The 24,307-nt window shown below is 36.6% G+C and overlaps 2 protein-coding genes across 2 annotated transcripts in view; one reads left to right on the top strand and one right to left on the bottom strand.

Annotated features, from left to right (window-relative positions):
• The window catches only part of BAZ2B (bromodomain adjacent to zinc finger domain 2B), a 381,122-nt gene extending 374,231 nt beyond the window's left edge, over positions 1–6,891 (bottom strand). The window contains exon 1 of the mRNA XM_082658005.1: positions 6,828–6,891. The gene's annotated coding sequence lies outside the window, so the exon portion shown is untranslated. The remainder of the gene's footprint in view (positions 1–6,827) is intronic.
• A 1,650-nt stretch (positions 6,892–8,541) lies between these two features.
• MARCHF7 (membrane associated ring-CH-type finger 7) overlaps positions 8,542–24,307 on the top strand; it is a 48,513-nt gene continuing 32,747 nt past the window's right edge. The window contains exons 1-2 of the mRNA XM_082658124.1: positions 8,542–8,714; positions 22,698–22,862. Coding sequence (XP_082514250.1) covers positions 22,710–22,862 — 153 coding nt within the window. The 5' untranslated portion in view covers positions 8,542–8,714; positions 22,698–22,709. The remainder of the gene's footprint in view (positions 8,715–22,697; positions 22,863–24,307) is intronic.

The raw sequence follows: 24,307 nt of genomic DNA, 5'->3' as shown, positions 1-24,307 counted from the left end.
TGCCTCTGGACCATGAACTTCACAAGAGTTTCTTAGTTTTTTTCTATCCCCTTAGGTGGGACAAAATGGCTAGAGTTGGTTATTTCTCTTCCCAAGGTTACTTAGGCTCTGATAATACCTCAGCAGGTTAGGCTGTAATTAACTAGTTTCCCCTGAGGGCAGGGTTTGTTAAGAAGAGAAAGCAAGAGGGAGGGGACATGGGGATATATGTATGCATATGGCTGGTTCACTTTGTTATACAGCAGAAACTAATACAACATTGTAAAGCAATTATACTCCAATAAAGATGTTAAAAAAAAAATAAAGAATGGATACTTGTAAGAAAAAAGAAAAGAGTAGAATGCTGTGGTGTATTTCAAAATGGTTCCTTTTCCTCTCTCCCTGCCAGAAGCTTGATGGAACTTTTCTTTGATATTTATTGTGGAAATCTGGTTAAGCTCCTGGAGGTAAACCTCACAATACTGTGGGGCGCCCCCTGTGACTGGGTCTCCCTGGAGTTTAAACTCTTAGAGTTGTCCACACTGAGCCTCCAGCAATTCATCAATTACAGTTCCGGTTTTCCTACCTGGCCCTGTTTCCTGTGGTGATTTGAGTTCTTGAGTCTCTCCTCCCATAAACCACAACTCCCTGTATTCAAATGCCTGTCTGTTTCTCCAGTCTTGGGGGTAGAGGTTTGCCTCTGTTCTTCCCTCTCTTATGGATCCATAAAGAGTTATTGATTTTTCAGTCTGTTCAGCTTTTTACTTGTTGTTAAGGTAGACGGAGGACTTCCAGGCTCCTTATGTGAAAGTGGAAACTGGAACAACTATTCCTTGATTTTTAACAGAAATACATGGTCCCATTCTTAAGGACTGGAGACCTGAGTCATTTGTTTTTTTATAAATAAAGGTAATTAACTCATTCATCTGCAGGAGGTGATGGAATGCTAAGTTCTAATTTTTTTTTTAATTCAGAAAAAAGGGGAAATGTTTTCTTACTACTACTTAAAAATTTTTTAATAATTCTATCTGTATTCTAAAAATCAACTTCACATTCTATTTGTCTTAAAAGGAATTTTTTTATCTACCTTATATTAATAATTTTTGTTCATTTCTTTTCCATGACACATTCTTTTCTTGCATAAAATAAGTTAGGAATGGGACTTCCCTGGTGGTCCAGTGGTTAAGAATCTGCGTTCCAGTGCAGTGGATGCAGGTTCAATCCCTCGTTGAGGAACTAAGATCCCACATGCTGCGGGGTAACTAAGCCTGCGCGCTGCAAATATTGAGCCCACACACTCTAGCGCCCACGCACCACAACTAGAGAGCCCACGTGTGGCAACTACTGAGCCCATGTGCTCTGGAGCCCACCTGCCACATCTAGAGAGCTCATGCGCTGTGACTACTGAGCCCATGCGCTCTAGAGCCTGCGTGCCACAACTATAGAGAAGCCTGCACACTGCAACAAGAGATCCTGCGTGCTGCAACAAAGATCCTGCGTGCCACAACTAAGACCTGACACAGCCAAATTAAAAAAAAGTAATAGTAAGTTAGGAGTATTGCAAAGATAGTCTGTGCCAATTTTGCTGTGAACAAAGCTTAAATTCCAAATGTGGTTCTGATAGCAAGAAAAATCTAAATAGGGCAATACTTCTATCAATGTCTAAGAGTTGCTTTTCTCCTACTTTGGTTCATTTAGAAGTTTTGTAGTAATATTTACTTCTTTGTATACATTTTTCTTTCAACAAAGAGAAGAAATGGTAATAGTTTCTATGTGGCTTTCTTCCAAGCACAGGTAAGACTAAATACTAACATTTTCCTTTCTGGACATTATCAATAAGAATTATTTAAATTTAACATTAAATTCTTTTCCCAAACTTTTTAGATACATATTTTCATCTACTCAATTAATTTTTAATGCTGTACTTTGATTAATATCTTATTTCTTCAGATAAAAAGTTATTAATAAGGCCTATTAAAATCTTGATATACAACTTCACAAAAATAATTGTATTTTAGAAGTATTCTAGCAATCTGTATTACTATGACTAGTAATAAAATTAAGGTATCAGAAAAGCATTTGATTATCAAACAACCTAAGGAAGTAAAGTCTAACAAAATGGTAATATCAATTTATTTATAAGACTGTTAAAAGACATAAAGGAAACCAAATATTCATTAAATTTATATTTTCATTCAAATCCCATGACGCTAATATGCAAACACATGCCCAAAACTTTCAATTCAAGTAACTATTTGAGATAAAGTTCATAAGATTTAAAAATATCTTACTAAATGGACTTGAAAACAATGAAACAATCACTTTCCTGAGAAAAGCCTTCCCACAAATTTAGGCAAAATTAACAGTATGCAAACAAAACAAAAAAAGTACTGAATTAATATCTTCTAAAAACTAAATTAAAATATAATTAATTAAAGTACAGAGTTCTTAGCTTTGAAGAGAATATTCAAACCACAACAAAAATCAACAAACACCACTATGTTTGTGTGATGTGCTAAAGCTAAGAATTACAAACATTAAACCTACATGAAAGATTTAAAGCACATCACCATTTTCATACCTTTTATGATGACATAATAGAGAAAATGTAGGATTTCTTCTATATTGTCCATGGTACAAATAGCCAACTTATCAAGAGTGACTAAGGCTCCATGGTAGAAAACTTAGGTTGGACTCTGGGATAGAGAACAGGGTGATTTAAGAAACTGAATAGTATGTATGTGCGTAGGTATATCGTTTTTTTAAAATTATTATGATATACAAAAGTATTGATGAGATGTTTTTAGATAACTGAAGTATATTCAATGGCTTTAGCAAACTGCTGAGAAAAGGAAACAAGAATAGTGGGAAAAGAAATTAAGATAATTCTTAGGCAGTTTGGTAGTATAACATGCACTGTATAATGCAAAGCTGGTTAAGTATATTGGGTGAGTCTGAAGGAAATAGTTACCATTCCTTATAATTGAATAGGTAGGTGACAGAAATGCAGAACAGTATTGATATATGAAAAAGATTCAAAAGGGAGCAAAACAATATTTAGAACTATAAACTATAGTTCTAAATAGTTCTGTTTAGTTTATAGTTTATAGTTCTGAATAGTTGTTTTCAAAATAGAAAATCCAGAAATAAATCCAGTAGAAATCTGAAAAGTCAATGTATAACAAAAGTAGTCTTTCTAATCACAAAGAATAGATTATTTAAGGAATGCTACTGGCAAAACTGGCTATCCATTGAGAAGAAAATAAAATTAGATCCTATTATCTTATTCCATATACAAACATTGATTTGAGTTTAATTAAACATAGTCTAGAAAAATCCAGGATATTACATGATACAATATAGGGATAGGTAATACTTTTTTTTTTTTTTTTTTTTTTTTTTGCGGTACACGGGCCTCTCACTGTTGTGGCCTCTCCCATTGTGGAGCACAGGCTCCGGACGCGCAGGCTCAGCAGCCATGGCTCACGGGCCCAGCCGCTCTGCGGCACGTGGGATCCTCCAGGACCGGGGCACGAACCCGTGTCCCCTGCATCGGCAGGCGGACTCTCAACCACTGCGCCACCAGGGAAGCCCGGTAATACTTTTTAAGCTAAGATACAAACCCCAAAATTATAAAAGAAATCACAGACACATTTTACCATATGAACATATCTATAGCAAAAGATAATAAATGGCAAGTCAACAGACACATGATAGAGTTGAAAAAAACACTGTGAAGGAAGGACAGAGTAGTAATATCTATGACATCAAAAAGAAAGGATAGGACTTCCCTGGTGGCACAGTGGTTAAGAATCTGCCTGCCAATGCAGGGGAAACAGGTTCGAGCCCTGGTCTGGGAAGATCCCACATGCTACAGAGCAACTAAGCCCATGTGCCACAACTACTGAGCCTGTGCTCTAGAGCCTGTGAGCCATAACTACTGAGCCCATGTGCCACAACTACTGAAGCCCTCACGCCTAGAGCCTGTGCTCCACAACAAGAGAAGCCACAACAGTGAGAAGCCTGTGCACCGCAATGAAGAGTAGCCCCCACTCATTGCAACTAGAGAAAGCCCGGGCACAGCAACGAAGACCCAACACAGCCAAAAATAAATAAAGAAAGAAATTTATTTTAAAAAAAAGAAACAAAAGGATAAACAATCAATATAAATAGGGATTTAGAGAAAAAGGTACTTTTGATTGAAAAATTAAGATGAATATGCACATTGAAATTTGATGCTGTTTTATAAAATAAATGGTAAAAAAATTTCTATATGAGTATTTCTCTGTGTGTGTGTGTGTGTTAAATAACTATTCCTTCAACATTGTATAACTGCAGAAAAAAATGCAGAAGGATACTCACTAATTTTTCAAGAATGTTTATGGAGTAGTAAATATGGGTAAGAGAGCCAAATTAAAAAGGAAATTATAAGGGAAGAAAAGAGAAAAAAAAGAAAAGAAAAAGGGGGAAAAAAAGCAAAAGAACCATCCTGTACTAAAATAGCTAGTATGTACGATGTAATCACATACCTACATTGTTATAAAATTGTACACAAATGTAGACATGAAAAAAAAATTAAGATTAAAAAGGACGTTGCAACCAAACTTGCCAGAGGGCATATCCAAGGAATTCATATCAGTATTTAGATGCTCTTCTGCTTGCATTCTCACAAAATATAGTCCAAAGTGGCCATGGAGGCCGAGCATAGTTCTTGATTATTATCAATCTGAAGTTGTTACGTATGTGTTTGGCTTGACAGCATTAAAGGAACAGGGGTCACTTCAATCTGGTTTTATGGTTTATTCCAGAGGTCAACAAACTTTCTATGAAAAAACCAAATAGTAAATATATTTTAGGCTTTCTGGGCCATATCATCTCTATCACAGCTACTCATCTCTGCCGCTGTAGGCAAAAGCAGTCATAGACTTCGATGGTTAATTTTGTGGTTAAATTGGGGAGGCCAGAGTATCGAGTTAATTAATCATATGCTAATTTAGGCATTGTAGTGAAGATATTTTGTATAGTAATTGTAGATAGATAGATAGATAGGTAGACAGGTAGATAGATAGTTAGGTATCACATACTATTGGTTCTGTTTCTGTGGAGAACCCTGAGATACACAGATAAGACTACATAAATTAAAAAAAAAAAGACTACATAAATTAATGGACCTGGCTGTGTTCCAATAAAACTATTTACAGTAACAGGTAGTGGATCACATTTGGCCTTGTACCATAGTTTTCCAACCTTTAGTAGTATCGATAATAAAAGATAGTTGCTTTTATTAAAAACTCCATGTTTCAGGCAGTGTGAAAGGTGTTTCACACATGGATTCCAAGTGCTCCATAAGCTGAGAATTGTTCCTGACCAGGCCAGATGTTCTGGAGCAGCAATGTGATCTGGAATGATTTTTCTAGAACCAGTGAGATCTAGACCATAGCTTAAGCGTAAGAAAGAGTTTCTCAGAGAAGGCTTCAAGATGGTATTCTTTTTGTTTTTATATTGTTTTACCTATTGGCTTTAGGGGTTGAAAGTTATTGCTTCTAATCCAACAGAAGTGAACCAACAGCATGTCTTGGATGCTCACTTATTAAATGGGGTACCTTTCAATTGAACTTGATAAGGGGAAATTAAAATTCACTATATCAGGGGTTTATTATTTTTGGTAAAAAGAATTTTTTACATCAAAGATTTAAAGGAAAGGACCTTTTAAGTAACATATTCCTTTGAAGACAGAGTCTTCAATCTATAGCTATTTTTCAATAAGTACCATACACTTAAAGTTATCTATAACTTTAAATAGTAGAGCCTCAGTTTGGTTTATGCCACAAGGTTCCCTTCTCCAGAGATTAATAAAACTCCCATTTAAGAAGAATTGGCATCCTTTGTTTTCAACTTAGGGGCCCCCCAATAAGCACTCTTATTTCATCCCAGGTATTACCTTCTGTTCCTCAAAAGTTTAAGAAATAACCTACATTTAAATTAATTTGATTTACAAAAAGCAAATATAATCACATCTTTTCACGATCACATCATTTATGCAAAGTGGAGAATATCTATAAAATTACCCTTACCATAGAGAAGCTTCTTGGAAGGTAAGGTTGTAAATGTTAAAATGTGGGGAAAACAGGAACTTTGAAATTCAATATCTGAAAGAGAATTCTAACCTATCAAGTAGCTGAAGAAATACTTAAGCATAAGAGTAAAGGGTTGTTATGATCATGGCCAAATGACAGACAAATTTATAAAGTAAAAGGGGATAAATTAATAATAGTAAAGAAGACCTTAATTTAGAGAAGTCAAGTTCGGAAATGGAAACTAAAGGGTTGGTGTGGCAAGTGGTGAACAAAGATATTTAGATACAAAAAAGTATGTCAGAGTTGGTCATAAGCATAAAAAGTTCAGCAAAGGAAGGTCAAGTGGGGGAACTCTGTGCAAAAAAAGGCAACTGCTGGGTCTAAATTGGTCAGAACAGTTCTAATTTCAAATAAGTTGCCATCAAATCATTGGTCCTGATTTTAAGTTCAGAAAATATAGTCACTATCATACCTATTTGTATCTACAATCTGTTATCAAACTGTCTTTAACGTAGAAAATCTTAATAATTATTTGCTGATAATGATAATTATCTGGAAACTCAAATCAGAGAAAGGACATTTAAAAACAATATCAACTAATAATTCTTAAAAAAAATACTTATTAGTGGTCTTTATTTACTAGCATCAACAAGAAACTGATTTGGAAGTTCTGTTTAGCATAGGAAATTGGTGCCACACTCACCTCTGCTGATATTATCAGCGTTGGGTGGGGATGAAGCGACAATCTGCCAAAATCTGAACCATCCTTACCAGGTTTGGGGTTTCTGTAGAGAAGTCACCTCTATCAAGTCTGACTGCCATAGCTCAGGAAAATAGTGCAGTCATTCCTCCTAGCGTACAATGTACTTCAGAAGAAGATGTTTAAGGGACCTGTGTAATAAGCCCCAGGAAGATAATATTAGTAGTGGTTTAGACAAGGAATGTAATAGCTAACAATTATGGAATGCTTATTATGTTCCAGGAACTGATGCATTATCTCATTTAATCCTTTCAACAACCTTGTGGGTTATGGGTATTCTTATTAACTCCATTTTACAGAAAACCTGGGCTTGGCAAGGTTAAAGAATTGCTCAAGACAACAAAGGTAGTAAGAGGCTGGGCTAGGATTTGAACCCATGCAGTCTGATGCTTCAGGGTGTGTATACCCATAACCACAATGCTACAGGTACACTCAAACAGGCTGGGGGGAAAATAACAGTTTTCTATACATGGTAAATTAATTTTCTCAAACTTAATCTCTGTTCACTTTATCCCACACCAGATGGTTAATCTTCAACTCACATTTTTAAAAGTTATACTGGCATTTATGTGCCAACTTTAAATAATAATGATCTTTAGTATTTTACAATTTACAATAGTGAAGCATGGACAGTCTGTTAGTCCCCAAGACAGAGAGAAATAGAGATGATACTGATAGTGCACACTCTCCAAGTGAAATGACAAAGAAATACACATAAACTTCATACTTCATTTATTGAAATTATTTGGATCCAATGAATTGCTTAAACAACCCAATAAAACAGGTCAGTTTACAAATCAAGTGTCATCAGTATGCCTCCAAGTTTCAATAACTTATCTTCACCGGTGAAGAACTTATATGTTTGATACATTATTCAAAACCCACATATCACCTAAATCCACAGAAACTGTGGCTTTTTCCTCTAACCTACTCCCTTTTATTCATTAGTATTCACTTACATCTTCGTTCACCACATTTATAGATCTTTGAAGGTTTCGTTTCATTCTCATCAGACCATTTACCTCACAATTTTCCTCCCTGTTTCTAAATGGATGCATTTTTACTGGAAAATCTGTAGCTACACTACCAAAGATCAGTATCACGATTTAAAAGACATGACTGCAAAAGTACACCACCACCAACACCGAATTACCGCAAGGAACGAAAGGTCCCAGACAAATGAGCTCCAGCCTTTAAAGAGGACAGCTCGCTGCCACCACCTAGGGCGGGCAGGGAATAGGAGGAGGGGAGGTCGGAAAGGCAGTGTTTGATTCAAGTCAATAAACGTTCACTGCGCCACTCACCAAGCGCCAAAAAAAAAAAAAAAAAGATGGGCGGTATTTCGAGCAGTGGGCCTTGCAGGTTTGCCGGAGAGGGCAAGAGACTGTGGCGCGGACTCGGACGCTGGGGAGCGGCAGGGCTGGATCTGAGCCCTTCACCAGGCAGGCGACGGCGGCCAACCAGGGCCGGGCCTCCAGCGCCCCGCTCCCGCGGCCCGCACACTCGCCGGCCCAGCCACCAGCCCGATGGCCGACCAGCCGCAGCCGCTTACCGGTGGCGCCTCGCTGCCTCCCCGGAGGCAGCCCTTCAACGGTTGTCGCAGTCAGAGCACCACCCCGCGGTGGGGTACGTCGAGCCCGCCCGCAGCTCTCGGATCCGCTCAGCTCCACCACTCTCGCGAGAGGTCGGGGGAGGCCGCGAAGTGGAGGAAGGAGAAGGGAGGGGCATTTAACGGTGGTGGCTGGTTCTGCGCCGGATCCGGGAGTCGGGCGGACGCCATTGTGATTCGGGGCCGACTCTTCTGCCTCTGTTAGAGGCCTCGAACTCCGAGGAGGAAGGCGGCGGTGTGATCGCTGGAAGCGGGACGGGCCCTGTTCAGTGCCAGCTCTGGAGCAGGGGTAATAAGCTGCGGAGTTCGGGCTTCTCCCTCTCGGGGAGGGGGTTGTAAAGGCCGCGGGTGGGGGAGGGGAGGAAACGAAGTGCTAGCCTGGGGACGCCGAGGCCGCCTCCTTCCTCTCAGAATCGGGGCGGAGGAGCTTGATCCGGGACCGCGGGTACTAAGGGGAACCGGGCACAGGCCTCCTCTGCCGGCGGCCTTTCGTCCCGTGTTGGAGTTTGTGACGGTTGGAGGGGGCAGGCTGTGCGTCTTCGTTGTGGACGTGTGGCGGGCGAGGGCAAGGGGCTTGAGCCCTGTTTTGGCCTTTGGCTACCTCCTCCTCGACGGGGGTGAGGACGGTCCTCCGGGGCGGGCGGGGAGTGTCACGAGTGAGGTATTTAATGAGCGAGGTGTTGAAGACAGGGAGACTTAGGGCTCTGCCAACCCAGGTTCGAATTGAAGGGACTTTGCCAGCCCCTTAGATGGGATAAAGGTTTGCTCATTGATCGTCCCAGATCTTGAGTATCGTGATACTTTGGGATTCCTTTTGTATTGTGGTAAGTTATATGTTATTCAAATTGAACTAGGTGGTGGTATGTATAAAAACGGACCTGTTGGCGTAAGAAGTGAAATATGGAAGGCACTAGTAGTTGAATACAGTACTCCCTCATTTTGTTGAAACTGCGTAGAGAAGATGAATGTGTACACACAGCAAAAATACTACAATTCTTTTTTCCTACGAACATGTAAATATATGGGGAACATCTCTGTCTTGGTAGTACATTGATCACGACCGTTGTCGTTTGGCGCTATTAAGAGCAAAGGTGCCAAGTGAAATTGAGTAATTTTTTTTCGGTTTTGTAGGATGTTTTAGGTTTTGTTTTTTCTTTAATAAAATAATTTTAAAATTTCCCCTTTTCTTTCTCTCATCTGTTCGTTTCTGTCTAGGACTAAGAGATAAGGTTAAAGATGAATTTTTGATTTAAAATCAAACGGTATACTGTTGTTAAAAAGGCAGACACACACTGTAACTAGATTTTTTCTTTTCCGTGAGATAAAATTGTGTTTCAGAAATGGGGTCAGTATTTGATTTACAGCTCTACAGCATTTTGTGAAACAGCAGTGGCGTAGGAGGCATTAGAGGCCGCTCTGGGTTTGAGTCTTGATTTCGCCATAATTATTTAACCTCTTCCTAGAGTTGAAATGAGGATTAAATTAGATGAAGTAGTGTGTAGCAGTCAGCACGCTGGGGGACATAATACTTGCAGAATGAACTTTGGATGAATGTAAGCAGTTGGAAATGATACTAAGTCCAGTTGTTTATATTCATGCATTCTTCAAATTTTACTCTCCCTGTAATATGTCCCTCACAGAGTACTGATTGCTTCTCAACACACACAATAATATACACTTATATAAGTTCTATACTACAAATGTTTTTAGATAAGAACATTTTACAGCTCTTCTTTTGCCCTAAATTATACCACAGATATCAGCATGGTCGGTAAGCATAGTCCTGAGTTTTTTTCTGAAGTTGCGTGCTGGGTCAAATGTCATGAATAAGAATGGTTAAAAATTCCTGCTTATTTAAGTACAGGCAATTTCTGTTTCTGTCACATTGGTAAGAGAGCTTAATTTCCCAGGTAAAGCACAAAGATGCCCCTATATAGACATGCACATATGTTCTATGTGAAGGTGTCAGATAATCAGGTTGAACATAAAAAGACATCCATAGCCCCAGTTTTTAACCAGCTACATATCCATTTCACACAGCTGTTCATCTGGTATATGTTCAAGAGTTGCCCGCTTAATTTTAGAAAAATAATTGTAATGGTGTAAAACTATCAAATGTAAAAATTTTTGAAAGTTTGTTATTTGTTGTATTTTAGCTACTAAATTAGGGCTTCACATTACAAGAAGGAGGTTGACACAGCTTCCACCTTCCACAACTCACAATTTAATCATCAGACTAATGTATAAACAACAACTGCTATTATCTTAGTGTAAGTATTGATATATGGTAGTATTGTGAGAGCACAGAGAAGAGGTGTTTGATCTTGGGGGAAATTTTTACAGGAAGTATTACTTGAACTGAGATGTGAAGGATGATTAGGAGTTTGATAAGGAAACTGAAAGTCATGGTATCATGGTTTGTTTTAGGAATATACAGTTTGTTCCGCATAGCTGAAACAATTGAATGGAGGGTTAGAGCATGACATGAAAGACCTTCAGTACTGTTTTTGAAAGTTAGTGCTCTATGCTGTTGGGAATAAAGAGCTGTTGTGTCCCCAGCCAAATAAAAAATGATTTTAAATTATCTATGCTGATACATCCTTCTGTTACTACAGATAATTAAGTGCTAGTAATAAAGAACAGTGGGGAATGCATAAGTGAAATGCACAAGGTTGTATCAAACCTCATTTTTAACCAACAAATTAAACTTAACTAATGAACGTTTTAACTGTTAAATAACTTAATCAACAACTGATCACATTAGTGTAATTACAGTTTAAAACTGAGTAAAGATTTTGAGTTCTTACTAAGATCTACTTGAATTCACTAAAGCAGAATTATAGTGAAATAATTTATCTTCTCACAATTATTTTGCAGAAATTCGATTTTTAATACACTTGCTAATCATAAGATGAACACAGAAATGGAGAGCAGGATAAAATTATAATTTGAGAGTTGGCTGCGTTTTACTTTTCATGATCTTAATTTTTAACTTTTCTTCTCTGGTCCAAACTCATGTGGTGAAAACTGGTTTTTCTTGTTCTCAAATGTATTTCTCTGGCTCTACTGGTTAGACTAGATAAGTTGAACACCTGGTTTTAAAATTACCTACTGTCATATACCCACTTTTGTCAATAACTTTAAGAAGGCATATTTTGAACCTTAAAAGTTAGTTTTCATCTCTTCATTATGATCATTGCACTTCAGTGTAACGTGTTTCCCACTTTCAGAATAACTCTAAAATGGTTTCCAGTTATGGAATGAAGATTGAAACTTGACACAGATTAAATACGCTTCAAAGGAGGACAGATTACTTCAAAGTATTCTAACGTAGACTTAACATCATAGTCCTGTTTTTCATGGAGATGTTGAACTTTTTTCTAGTTATTGATAGTATTTTTTAAGACCTGGCTGGCTGTATCTTTACGTGTTAAATATTTGTCAGCTAAAAATCAAGGCATTTTTTTAAAGACCCCACAAGTTCTGTGCTTTAGAAGTGCTTTCCTTATGTGACTACCTTTAGTTTTCATGTCTCCATGTTCACTAGGATCAATAAAACACTAGGATTTCCCATTAAGAAAAAAAAATTTTTTTCCCAGAAGATTTTTTAAACAAAAGGATATACCAAATAGAGGTAGATAAAGGAATTGTAACTGTGTTTATATTTCTGGAAGATTATTGGCTATTGAAATACATTGGTATTTTCTATGATAACTGTGGTCTTAATGCCATGAATTTATTGTATAGTAATGTTGTGCTTTTCGTAATTCAGTAACTGTAACTCCCCTGGATATTAAAGACGAAGTCTAAGTTAGACCCTGAAATCGAATCAGATTTTTCATAAGACCGGATGCATAATGATAATTGTAGGAAAGTAAAAGGAATAAGTTACAAAGCTTTACTTTATTGCTACGTAACGCAGCACCTCAAAACCGTGTGGATTAAAACTACTGTTTACAGTGTTTTTACAGTTCTCTGTGCCTGTTGGGTAGTTCTGGTTTCCCCTGGGTTCACTCATGTATCAGTTATTCAGCTGAAGGATTTCTCAGGCTGGCACGTCCAAGATGGCATCACTCACATTTCTGGCACTTGGTGTTGGTTAAACATGGAGGCTTTGCTTAGTGTGGTCTTTTATGACATGGGGGTCCCAAGACAGCATTCCAGGAGAGTGAAAGTGGAAGCTATAAGACTTCTTACAGCCTTGGAAATCATATGTCATAGTGTATTCTTAGTCAAAGTAAGTCTCACAAGGTGGCCCACACTCAGGGGGTGGGGAAATAGATTCCACCTCCTCTCAGGCAGACCAGCTAGAGGACAATGCAAAAGGGTCTGGGTATTCAGCTGGGAGGGATTTGTAGCCATACTTTGTAATTACCACAGATTGCTTAGAATATTTTAAGAACAGACATTCTTAAGGATGTCATCACTGGGATTTGCTTGAAAATAGAGGAGGGTGAAGTAGTCAAATGTTGATAATTGTTGAAGAATGTTGTTTGGCTTCTGGAGGCTTATTATTGTCTCCACTTTTGTGTAAGTTTGAAATTTTTTCATAGTAAAAAAAAAATTTTTTTAAGTGTACTCAGGTAATCTAAACTCCATTTTGCAAAGTGATTTTGACCTTATTTTCCATTTATTATTACCAGAATAGAATAGTACTCTGTTGCTTAGTATTTACTACTTCCTTTGTGGTATACAGATACTAAGGGGTATAAACTAGCAGTACTACAATTTATAAATGGAATTGTTTTTAGGAGTTCTTTATAGATTTTATTGTAATGTAAGATAAAAAAAAACTTTTCTTCTGCCAGTAACTTTCCCTTAATTATCAAAGTTAGGTCAAATACATTAAAGAAGTTTTGGAAAAGTAAGTTAAGAAAACAAAACCCACCCAGATGTACAGTAAAATGTGAATAATGGCTATTTTTTCCCCAATTTCGTATGCATATACTTATGTAAGGTATGTACGTTTTCTTTACTCAGCAGCAAGTATTCTCCTGTACATAAATCTGAATGACTTTAAAAAGTCTTCACTATGTATTAAAGACAAATTTCAAATAATGAAAAAGCCAAAATAATGCCTACTAAGCTGTTTGTATGAAAATCTTTTAACATCTGATGGTATTGCTTAATAATAGCTGGTATTTGAGGATTATATACTGTGTGCCAGCAAAGCTCATGATATACCTGTAAAGTTGGTACTATTATTATTCCCATTTTGTAGGTGAAGAAATTAAGCATTAGATTAAGACTAGAGTCATACCAAGTAAGGGACAGACTTAAAAGCTAGCATTCTCAAATATTATGTTTTTACAAAAGTTAGAAGTTGGCTCATATGCTAAAAATTGGGCAGTGCTTAATTTATCTTGCCTATCCTGTTTCCTGTTTTGGAAAAAGAACCTTTGTTAATGAATAGTTTTAAAATAAAGGGAAAGTCTTAGGTGTAGGTTGTACTGTTTGTTAGTATGAATGGGGCTGGAGCCTTTTTGTTTGTCTGGTCATTTGGTTTATGACTACTATATGACTGTTGACAGATCCTGAACAAGACTGTTATTGTAGGAAGGGGACACAGTGATTTGTAGAGGATCACATGAGAGGATCTGAGAGGATACATGTTATTTGAGAGATCCCTTTATAAGCAGAATCATCGAAAAACCTTTGAGCATTGCTCTGCTATTTCTCTTAGGAATTAACAGCTTTCCAAATTTGGTAGAAAACAAAAATTCAAGTCCTATTTGGTAGACAACTTGTGGCGGTGCTCAGAAAAAACTTTACTCTTAAGTAATGTGTAGAACTCCTTTGTTCCAAGTGTTTTCCCCTATACTGCCTGAAGTTTTTCAGTTTACTTTTTCATAGTGCCCTAAATTCTACTAATTAGACATTCAGTGGGGGGGGGCGGGGCTACCAAGAGTGATGAGATAGAAGTTACAGTTCAAGCAGAAGGCAAGGAGGTAGCATATGTGTATGGGAAAAAGTAAAATCAGTGTAAGTGATTGAAAATCAGTTAGCCCAGATTGCGCTCCTGGGTTTTCAGAACTATTTCTAGCATGCTTCTAGACCTCTTTTGGGTACTTCAGGCTACCTGTTTTTTATAACCAACTCATCTTGGTGTGCTTCTTTGTCCTCCACTCCCAACTCCCTGCAAATAAATAAAGAGAAAAATGTTTTTCATCAGTATGCTGAATAATCCAATCCCCCCCCACCCCCATTACATTCCTTTCTACTTGGGATGTTCTGAATCTACCTTCTATCCATATTTTGGCTCTCACTAATTTGTTTGGAGCCACTGTGTCTCTTCCTAATAACTTGTCCTTAGTTTGGGGCGTGGGTGGGTGGTTTGTTTTTAGCTGCCTCAAAATTTTTAGTAGATACTGAGCCTACTAAAGCCTAGAGCAGTGGTTTCTTTCCCATGGTTCCACAAAGGTAATAAGATTATTGACTTTCAGAATTGTAAGAAATTCAGGGAACTATATAAATCTATTATTAAGGCTAGGCAAAACTGAAGTTTTGTTGGACCACTGATTGTTTCATCTTTGAAAGCTCTAATTGCCTGTCAGGAACTTAATTTCTGGGATCCTTAGGGAGAAAAGTAATACACAACCTGCTTGTAAAAAGCTTCAGAATTGTTGCCTTATTAAAGTACAAACTTCCGAGCAAAGGACACAAGATTGCCTTTACAATCCGGATATAATCTACCTTATGTATTTATTTCCTTGAGAGTCCTTCGTGTTCTCCTTTTCCACGCCTTTTGCTTTCATCCCTAACACATTATTTTCTATTTTCCAGTTCTTCAACATGCTTTAGCATCTTTATGTTTCCTCCTCTTTTTTTGTATTCAATCTTCAAAGGTCAACTCAGATGACACCTCATCTGAAATCTTTCTCATCTTGTTGGAACTTTTGGATCCCCATTCAATGCTCCCATAGCATTTTCAGAGTTTTCTTAAGTGTAATGATTTTTAGCAGTCTGGTATGAATGTGTAATCTAGCAATTAGTGTAATTGCTAATTATTTTAGTTGGTTTTTTTGGGGCTTCTTGACTGTGATCAAATCACTTCAGCCAATTTCTCTTCAAATTTTTTCTGTGCTCTAGTTCTTTCCTTCTGTAACTTTACTTAAATGTACAGTAGTTTTTTTACTCTTTCCTCAGTGTCTCTTAAATCCTCTCTTGTATTTACCATTATCTGTTTTTCCAAACTTCATTCTGGATAGTTTTCCTCTAGCCTATTTCCCAGTTCCCTAGTTTTTCAGGTTTGCCTAGGCTACTGGTAAATGCATCCATTTCCCAGTTTGCTAACATTAGGGCCATCTCTTCATCTGGTTCTGTTGATTTTTATCTCTTGATGATGGACTGTTTTTTTTTTCCTTGTATTTTTGTGTCTTAATTTTTGATTGAATGGGAAACAGTGGAAATAAAAGAATAGTAGAGACTGAGATCAATAATTTTGATGCCTGGATGTGGACATACTCTTCTGTCACTGTTAGTGTGGTGGGTTGAGTTGGTTTAGTCTGTAGTTAAGCTGGGTTTGAACTTTATTATTGCTTTATATATTTTCAAAGTATTGCAGTAGTGGATTGCTGCTGCATGGTGCTTAGTGTGAGGCTGGAGTGCTGGAGGATTTCTTTGAGTATTCTTTCACTAGCCTCAACTTCCTGCAGGCCCTGCACATCTGCACCACTAAGGCTCTAAAGCTGTCGTAACTCCCTCAGCAGTAAACTGCTGCACCTTCCTATTGGAGCAAAGTTCATGGTGAAAGGAGGTGTTCTATGTTTTATGCATCCATCTCCAGTCTTAGGTGGGCTCTGTGTGCCTGATCCTCAGAGGTGGGGCTGTCCCAAGATTTATGCCCTTCTCCCTGTCTCCTGGGTATAGCGTGCAGGCAGACTCCTGCCACATTCTCCCCACCAGGGTGAACTGGAACTAGGATTTTTTTTAAGGTGGTAGTTGCAAGTTAACTGGAAAAGGTAGGTTAGAGTTCTGGATACTGGGGCAAAGAATTTAGACTTTGCTTTTAAGGTAGTAGAAAAACAGTTGAAAGTATGATTGGGGAGTGGTGCTGTTACTAGTAGGGTGAAATAGAAACGAAGAAAATGTGTGGATTAATGATGAGTTCTCTTTAGACAAGGCCTAGTGTGGTATTATTAGAGACAAACTTTGTTGGTTTACTTAGAGTAGGCCTCATATTCAAGTAAAGTCTTGCTGAAAAACATTGTAAAATTCAATTTAAATTTGTCTGTTTTAGTATAAGTTGTGTGATAGATGTTTTCAGTTGCATTTGACATGAGACTATGAGATCTTGTTAACTTGCAGATAGCATTGGGCACAGAACTTTGCATGTCAGGTAATGAGAGAATTCTTTGAGGCTTTTTACCTAGACTAAGAAAGTTTAAGTTAAGATTTATAGTGTTTAATGGGCCACCAAAAACATGAACTTGCTTTAAAGAACTCTTCAGAGGTTTCCTAGGAAGCCCAGCTGAATGAAATTGCCTATTAAAAATGTAGTAATTTTTTACTAGGTAACAAGCCACAGGTTTATGAGACGAAAGACTACATAAATTTTGGAGTTGGTATGAATATCTGTTTTCCACTCTTGTTGCTCATGCCAATTACTATTAAAATGCCTGAAGGTAAGGGAACACTTAACAGTGATATTAAGACTAGTTGGGTAAACTAGCAGTTAAATATCAGCTTCAGAGAATCTTCACAAGTTGAAAAGTTCAATATAGTAAAAATCTCAAATATTGATCATAAGATTTTTGTGGCTTTGTGGTTCATTACCTTCCTTCTGCATTTGAAGTTGAAGCAAGTTCTGAAGAATGGAAATGGAATGACCTCTTGGAGCTGTCAGTGCCTCAGCTTACTCAGACATAGATGTGTTGATAAGGAACATGAGCAGACAAGTCCAGTGGATCCATCATGCCTAGGACTTGAGTGAGGCTCAAAGAGAGTAAAAATTAAGCATGTTAATAATGGAAGCTTCATAGCAATGAGCGCTGTATGCAAATTGAGTGGCAAGGCATAGCAGACAGGTACATATCTCTTCTTCTCAAGCTCATGCTTCACTATCCTATCTGACTTCACTTACAAAATACAAGTTCAGAGGTTAAAGTACTAATAATTTCAAGATGTCAGCAGTAGAGCTTTTAATCAAGCACAGGATCCCATGTGTCAGCATAGGTGGACACACATCTATAAACCAAGCCCTGGTGATAAGTTTTTATCTTATCACTAGAAAGACAGTTCAACTATCCAACTCTAGAATCAAATTTAAAGAAACTACATAGAGGCAAAAGGAAAGAAGGAGGCTATTATATTGACCACTGAGGAAAGATTGTACATATGAACTTTTTGTGCTTTACTCTTTAAGTCTTGGTTAAAAGCATTGAGCTTCAGATACTTTTTTCCTGCTAGTCTTTTTTTCTGGCTTATACCTTTTTCTTTAGAGCACTTATAACTGTTTAAGTTGTATGGTATTTGTGTTTGTTCTCTACTAGACTACAGCTTCTTCATAGTCATTATCTTAGTAGGTTCAGTGTTGTCCCCTTTCCCTGTCCCCTTTGTTTGGTATTAATTAATGTGCCTAGCACATACTAAGCATGTAAAAAACTATTTCTTGAATGAATGAACTTGAAAAGATGCCTTGTAGTACCTTGTAAGTGGTCTGGTAGAAGTTTTTCAAGGACTGCTTATTTTAATTAATTTTATTTATTTTATTCTATTTTTTGTGCTTTTGACCTACAGCTTATACAACCAGATTACATAAGTTTTCTGGTAACACCTACATTGTCAAAATTCAATCAATTTATGTAGAGGAGTTGCCAAAAATAGTTTCATGCAGTATGAATTATAGCTCTCGGAGGACCCTGCCTCTTTGCTTTCTCCCAAGAGCTTTGTTTTGAGAGATTTCCTACTAGGTTAGTTTTATTCTGCAGTAAGAATTGGGTATAAATATAATCAAAGTAAAATACGAGAGGTATGATTAAGAAGCACTGTTATTAAAGAACCATCTATAGACCTGCATCTTTTTAAAGACATTTTATCTTCCCTTTTAAAATCCTCAACAAATACAGTCCCTTGTTTAGTGTTTGTAGAGCCTTCTTGATAAAATAACAAATTTGCTACTTGTTAAATCTTTTATGGGCTGTTGCATGTCAGTATTTAACCATTAGTATTCTTTCTACTAACGTATGCCTTCTTTAAATGTCCAATTCATAATTCACCTTTTTAATAAAAATGTTTATATGGATGTATATATAGAATTTATAAAAAGCTGAAGGAAGTAAAGATTTATGTTAGGTGACTGTATGCTTTGTCATTCAAACCAGGCCACTTTTAAGAGACAGCGCAAGTACTATTAATAATTGTCCCAGGATAATGAGCACAAATTAGGACTTTTCTTGCCATAAACTGGGACTGGTCTAGGCAAACCAGGAAATATGGTCATCTCTGCTTAAAAGGAAAACAGCAGTCCTTTGCCTCACCCTTTACCTCATTCCCAGTCCCACTTTCCATAGGCAGCAATCCTCACCTTTTAGCTGTTTTAGGATTTACCTTCATATTTCTAAATGATGTGTTCATGATTTTTTAGTATTATATATGTGCTTTTTTATTCACCATTGTGGTGGCTCAATCACACAGCATGTTTGTAGCAAAATTGATACAGTAATCTTATGTTTACACTATCTTAACTATATAAATATTAAAGAGTTCACCCAAACACTGCAGCATCTCCTTTCTTGAACAATAGCTCTGTTTTCCCAAGTTACAAAATTAATGTATTAAATTTGCCTTTTGTTCTAAGTACTCAGCATTTTTTTCCCAATTGTATTATCATCTCTGCCACGAACCAAAATAGTTTCCGTATGATGCTATTTTTTCCTGAGAATTTGCTTCCATTTTCTGTGATCCTGTTCCAGTCTTGATCAGTTGCTCCCTATGCTTTCCACATAATTTTGTAACTGTTTCCTGGGTTCTGTGTCTGGTTCTTTAATTCTTTACACTCCTGTTTTCCTAGGACCTGCTCTTCATTTAACTAACTTCTTATGGTTTTGTTTTTTAATAGTTTTTTTAAATCTTTCATGTCTGAATACTCTTTTCTCCACCTCACATTTAGTTGCTAGATAGGAGTTCAATGCTAAATTTTTTTCTCAGTACTATAGGCATTGCTTTATTGTCTTGAGAGTTTTTAAAGTTGTAATTAAGAAGCCATTCTGATTACTTTTCTTTTGTATATGACCCATTTTTCCATTCTTGTAAATTATAGAATCTTCTCTTTCTTTCTGATGTTCTGAAATTTCAAGATGATAAATGGTACTTAGTGTTGGTCTTTTTTCTTTGATCCTGCCCAGTACTCTTGACCCCTTTCAATGTGGAGATTTGTGTCCTTCAATTCTAGAAAAGTTCTTTCTTTTTTTTGATAATTTTCTCTACCTTATTTTCTTTTTTCTCTCTTTCTGTAACCATACTTACCGTCAAATGATCGATAACTCCCCTGGACAAATCTCCTGTTTTTTGAGTTACATTTTCTACTTCTGGGAGGTGTCCCAATCTTTCTGTTGGTTTATTTTAGTGTATCACATTTCTTTTTTAAGTGTGTAACATTTTGAATTTCCACAAGCTGTTCATTATACTGATTGCTTTCTCAAGCATCCTGTTTTTATTTTATGAATGAATGTCTTTTGCTCCCTTTGAGGATAGTAGTTAATTAGCTCCTTTCCCCAGATTTTCTCTTAAGTTCCTTTTTTTGTTATTTACTTTAGTCTTATGGGAGGTTTTCCTTGAATACCTAGTGATCCTTGATGTTTGTCTATTAGAGGGAAATACTAAAAAAAGCTGATTAGAAACTCTTAGTGACTAGTGGACTTTGCTTTGGGTAGGATGGTCAAATGGCAGGCTAGCTGTGTAATTGGAAGCATTCCAAATGTCAGTATCCAGAAATTTTATCTCAGGTATTTTGTTTGGTTTTCTGACAGCATTGTAAAAACAGCACCAGGAAAGAGTTTTTGGGTCTCAACATTGAATATATAGATTTTCTTTGATTCCTTATACTTAACCTTTGCAGAGATGGTTGTATATTTCCTGGGTGGGGGTGGGGAGGGTTACATGGGAGATCCTTATTCTCCAGAGAATAAATATCCTGTTTTCGGAAGAATGGTACTAGGGGGAGAATTGAGGGTTTTACTGCTCCAAGTACAGATTTTAATTCAGCAACTCCATGCATCATCCCTTTTTTATGATACCTTGTATCTCCAGGTCTTGATTCTTTCTAGGATGCTAAGGCCAACTGCTTTGCTTCCAGTTCCTACCTCTTTCTAGAAAGTACCTAGGGTGTATTTTTTATCCTTTCTGCTGAATTACTCTACCTCTCCTCGGACTTTTTTGGATTTTCCAAATATAACATTGAAATCTCTTGCCTATTATGGTCCCTTTTCCTATTCTTTTCATAGTTAAAGCTTTTGGATTCATCGACTGTCATTTTATAGGGGTTTTGGAAAGAGGGACCAAAACAGATGCATAAGGATAACCTTGTCATGTTTAACTGGGACTTCAAACAGACCTTTTCTGATAAGCTATCTTTGATTTAATCATGTCCCAGAGTGTAGCTTTTACTCTGGTTTCTCATTAGCTAGATACTCTTAGTCGGATAATTTTAATTGATATTAGGCTTGTGTTATATCTTTTTCATGTTTGTTGTGTGTCCTACTGCAGTATTGGCCATATGTTTTGTTGATGTTTTTGCGTCTTCATCCTCTTTTCTGTCATTGCTTGACACCCTGTTTTTGAGGCAGATATTGAAAAAGGAAATTCTTTTGTAGTAACTTTTAAGGTAGAATGATGCTAACACTTAGTTGATAAGTTAATAAGTTGAAAGTGAATTAGATATTTTTAACTTAAATGTTTAGATTTGAAGGTTTTAATACAGCAAATATACCTATCTAGGCAAGTGAAGTACATTTTTCTTGCCTTAATTTCAATCCACTACCAGAAAAATAAGGGAATAATTTTTGACCTTGAAAGTGGGTAACTGGGAGAAGTTGAAGAGATTATTGTGATTTCTTTTTACTGTTACTTTCTTTTGCCCTTCTGTTTTTACTCTCAAGACTGGTGGTATCTCAGTTGTTCAGAGGCCTCATTGTAAATCCTTTCCCCAGAAAACTTTAAAAGTTTTTCTTTAATTTATAAAATTAATGTTTTTATAGCAGCCTTACTTGTAATAGCCTAAAACTGGAAACAGTCCAGTGTCCATCTGCAGTAGAATAGACAAATAAATTGTGTGTATTGATACAGTGGAATATTACATAAACTAATCAGAGTGAACTTACTACAACTGCATGCAACAGCAGAATTAGTCTCACAAATATAATGTTGAGCAAATGAAGCCAGACATAAAGGAGTACATGTTGTATGAATCCACTTATACAGAGAGTTAAAAAATAAGGCACAGCTAATGGTGACTCTTGGCATGTGTTGAGGAATGTTTAGTGAAGAAAACTTAGAAATTATTCTCACTTTTGAGAAGGGGAGACAGGAAAACAAATTACAGTGTGTAATATGATGTCTTTAAAAAAGTATGTAAAAAGTGGAAGTAACACTTGATCTTGTTTTAAGACTATGCCCAGGAATTGAATGGGGAATGTATAGACTTTGCAGGCACATACAAAGTCCTGGGAGAGCATATTGTGTTAGGGAATGTACAGATACTACAGTATAGCTAATGCTATGAGTATCGAACATTCATAATAGGTATAACAAGAGTCAAGGGCTGATTCGTGTAGGATTTTATTTACTTATTTACTTTATTTATTTACTTATTTAGGCTGTGCCGGGTCTTAGTTGTGACACTCGGACTTCATAGTTGCCGCATGCAGAGTCTTAGTTGCAGCATGCATGCGGGATCTACTTCCCCGAGCAGGGATCAGACGCGGGCCCCCTGCATTGGGAGCGTGGAGTCTTACCAATTGGACCACTAGGGAAGTCCCTAGGATTTTATATAGAGGAAATTGAATAAGGAAAAGAGCTCAGGCTTTAGAAACAACAAACCTCAGTTTCTCATCACCACTTTTATCATGTTTGCTACATTTTATGGGCAATAGGGAACCTTTGATGGTCTTCAGACCTCTGCCTGTAGAAGGAGAGTGATGATAATCTCACAGTTTACCGTTCGGTTAATTTGCATGGTTAATTCTTGATTTGAGCTGATCATTAAGAAGAGGATTAAGAATCAAAGGTTTGCATGTTTTCCAAAAGGCAATTAATCAAAATTTGCATTTCACAGGAAACATTAAGAATGGAGTCTAAACCTTCAAGGATTCCAAGAAGAATTTCTGTTCAACCCTCTAGCTCTTTAAGTGCTAGGATGATGTCTGGAAGCAGAGGAAGTAGTTTAAATGATACCTATCACTCAAGGGACTCTTCGTTTAGACTGGATTCTGAATATCAGGTAACATCTTAATTTGGAATGTGTGTATATACACAGTCTCATTTTCAAAATCCTTGGGGCCATGTGATTTTCTGGATTTTAGAAAAGTAGTAGAGTGTGTTTATAACACCCTCAGCTGGATCTGAGGCATCCTGTAATCAAAAGATTAATATATCTGCAGCGGACTGATTTAATGTTCCACACTAGCAAAAACTTAATGTTTTTCAAAGTTTTGAACTTAAGAATTTTGAATAAGGGATTGTGGTCATAAGTAAAATGTTCATAGTTTCCAAAGACTTGGAAACCTTCTAACCTAAAAGCATTGAAGTATCAGTTGAATTAACAGGTTGTCTTTTACATGAATTATGGGGTTTTATTTTTACAGTTAGTAATGAGTTTGCATTGATTCATAATCTACATAAAGCAATCTAAGTTCCTTTTATGTAGCTAATTTTCCTTAGGACCAATAACACTTTGGTTTTTGAAATAGCTTATTATTGTTATAACAATGGTTGTAGTATAAAACTGTAAATCTCAGAGGCATGGTTTGTAGCTTTAACACAGTTTATCTTGCTCATCTTTCAAATGTTAAGTTTATCGCATTATTGGCTGAACACCTCATTAAATTGCACGACATTTGCCAAAAGTCTGATGTTTCGGTAACTGACTCTAAGAGAATCCTTTAGTGAAAATGTCTGTTTAAGTCTTAAGTAATGTTTATATATTTATATATCATGCAATGTACTATATGATAAAGTCATTTGAAAGTTCTTCTGCGTAGTAATAAGCATTTTATAAAATACTCAGAGAAGCACAAATGAAATAAAATAATTTCTCTAAAATGCCCATATCTACTGCCAGCCTGCTGACATTATGTGTACTGTTTACTTGGACTTATTTTAAATGTTGTTTGATAATGTATTTTTTTTACTCTGTTGCTAGGCAAGAGTATGCTTGCCAGAGGTGCAGAATCACATATTTTCCATTCTACAGAAATGTTGTAGGTTAAATGATTGTGACTTGTTAAGAGCACACAATTGGGGTTTTTTCCTATATTAATAAAATTTTGTCTACTGATCTTTGTCTAATTTTTCGTATAGCTAATTAGTGAGGAACATAGACTCTGAAACCAGACTAAAAGTCTTGAATATATTTAGAAAACTTATTGACATTCACTTTAAAGTAATATTTTCAGACTTTTTCTTCCAGTTTGTTCTTAATGTCATAGATTATTCTGAAAGTCTAATTTTTCATTGTGGAAGTTAAACAAATGCAAACATGAAAAAAATTTTTAAATGTTTTATTGGTTCTTAATAAGATTAATCAGTTTTATAAATTTTGGTGTTTTCCTTAATGTTTTTCAGTTATTTTAAGTAGCTTCCGATCTTTTTTCTTTCTTTCTTTAATGGGTTATAGGAATATTTCCAATCTTGTCAACTATTTGTAGGCTGCTTTGCTCTTTTAGT

Source organism: Grampus griseus (genome assembly GCF_964374135.1).
Source record: "Grampus griseus genome assembly, chromosome: 7".
Classification (NCBI taxonomy): Eukaryota; Metazoa; Chordata; class Mammalia; order Artiodactyla; family Delphinidae; genus Grampus; species Grampus griseus.
The sequence above is the reverse complement of the archived record's forward strand: the minus strand, read 5'-3'. Positions and strand labels throughout refer to the sequence as shown.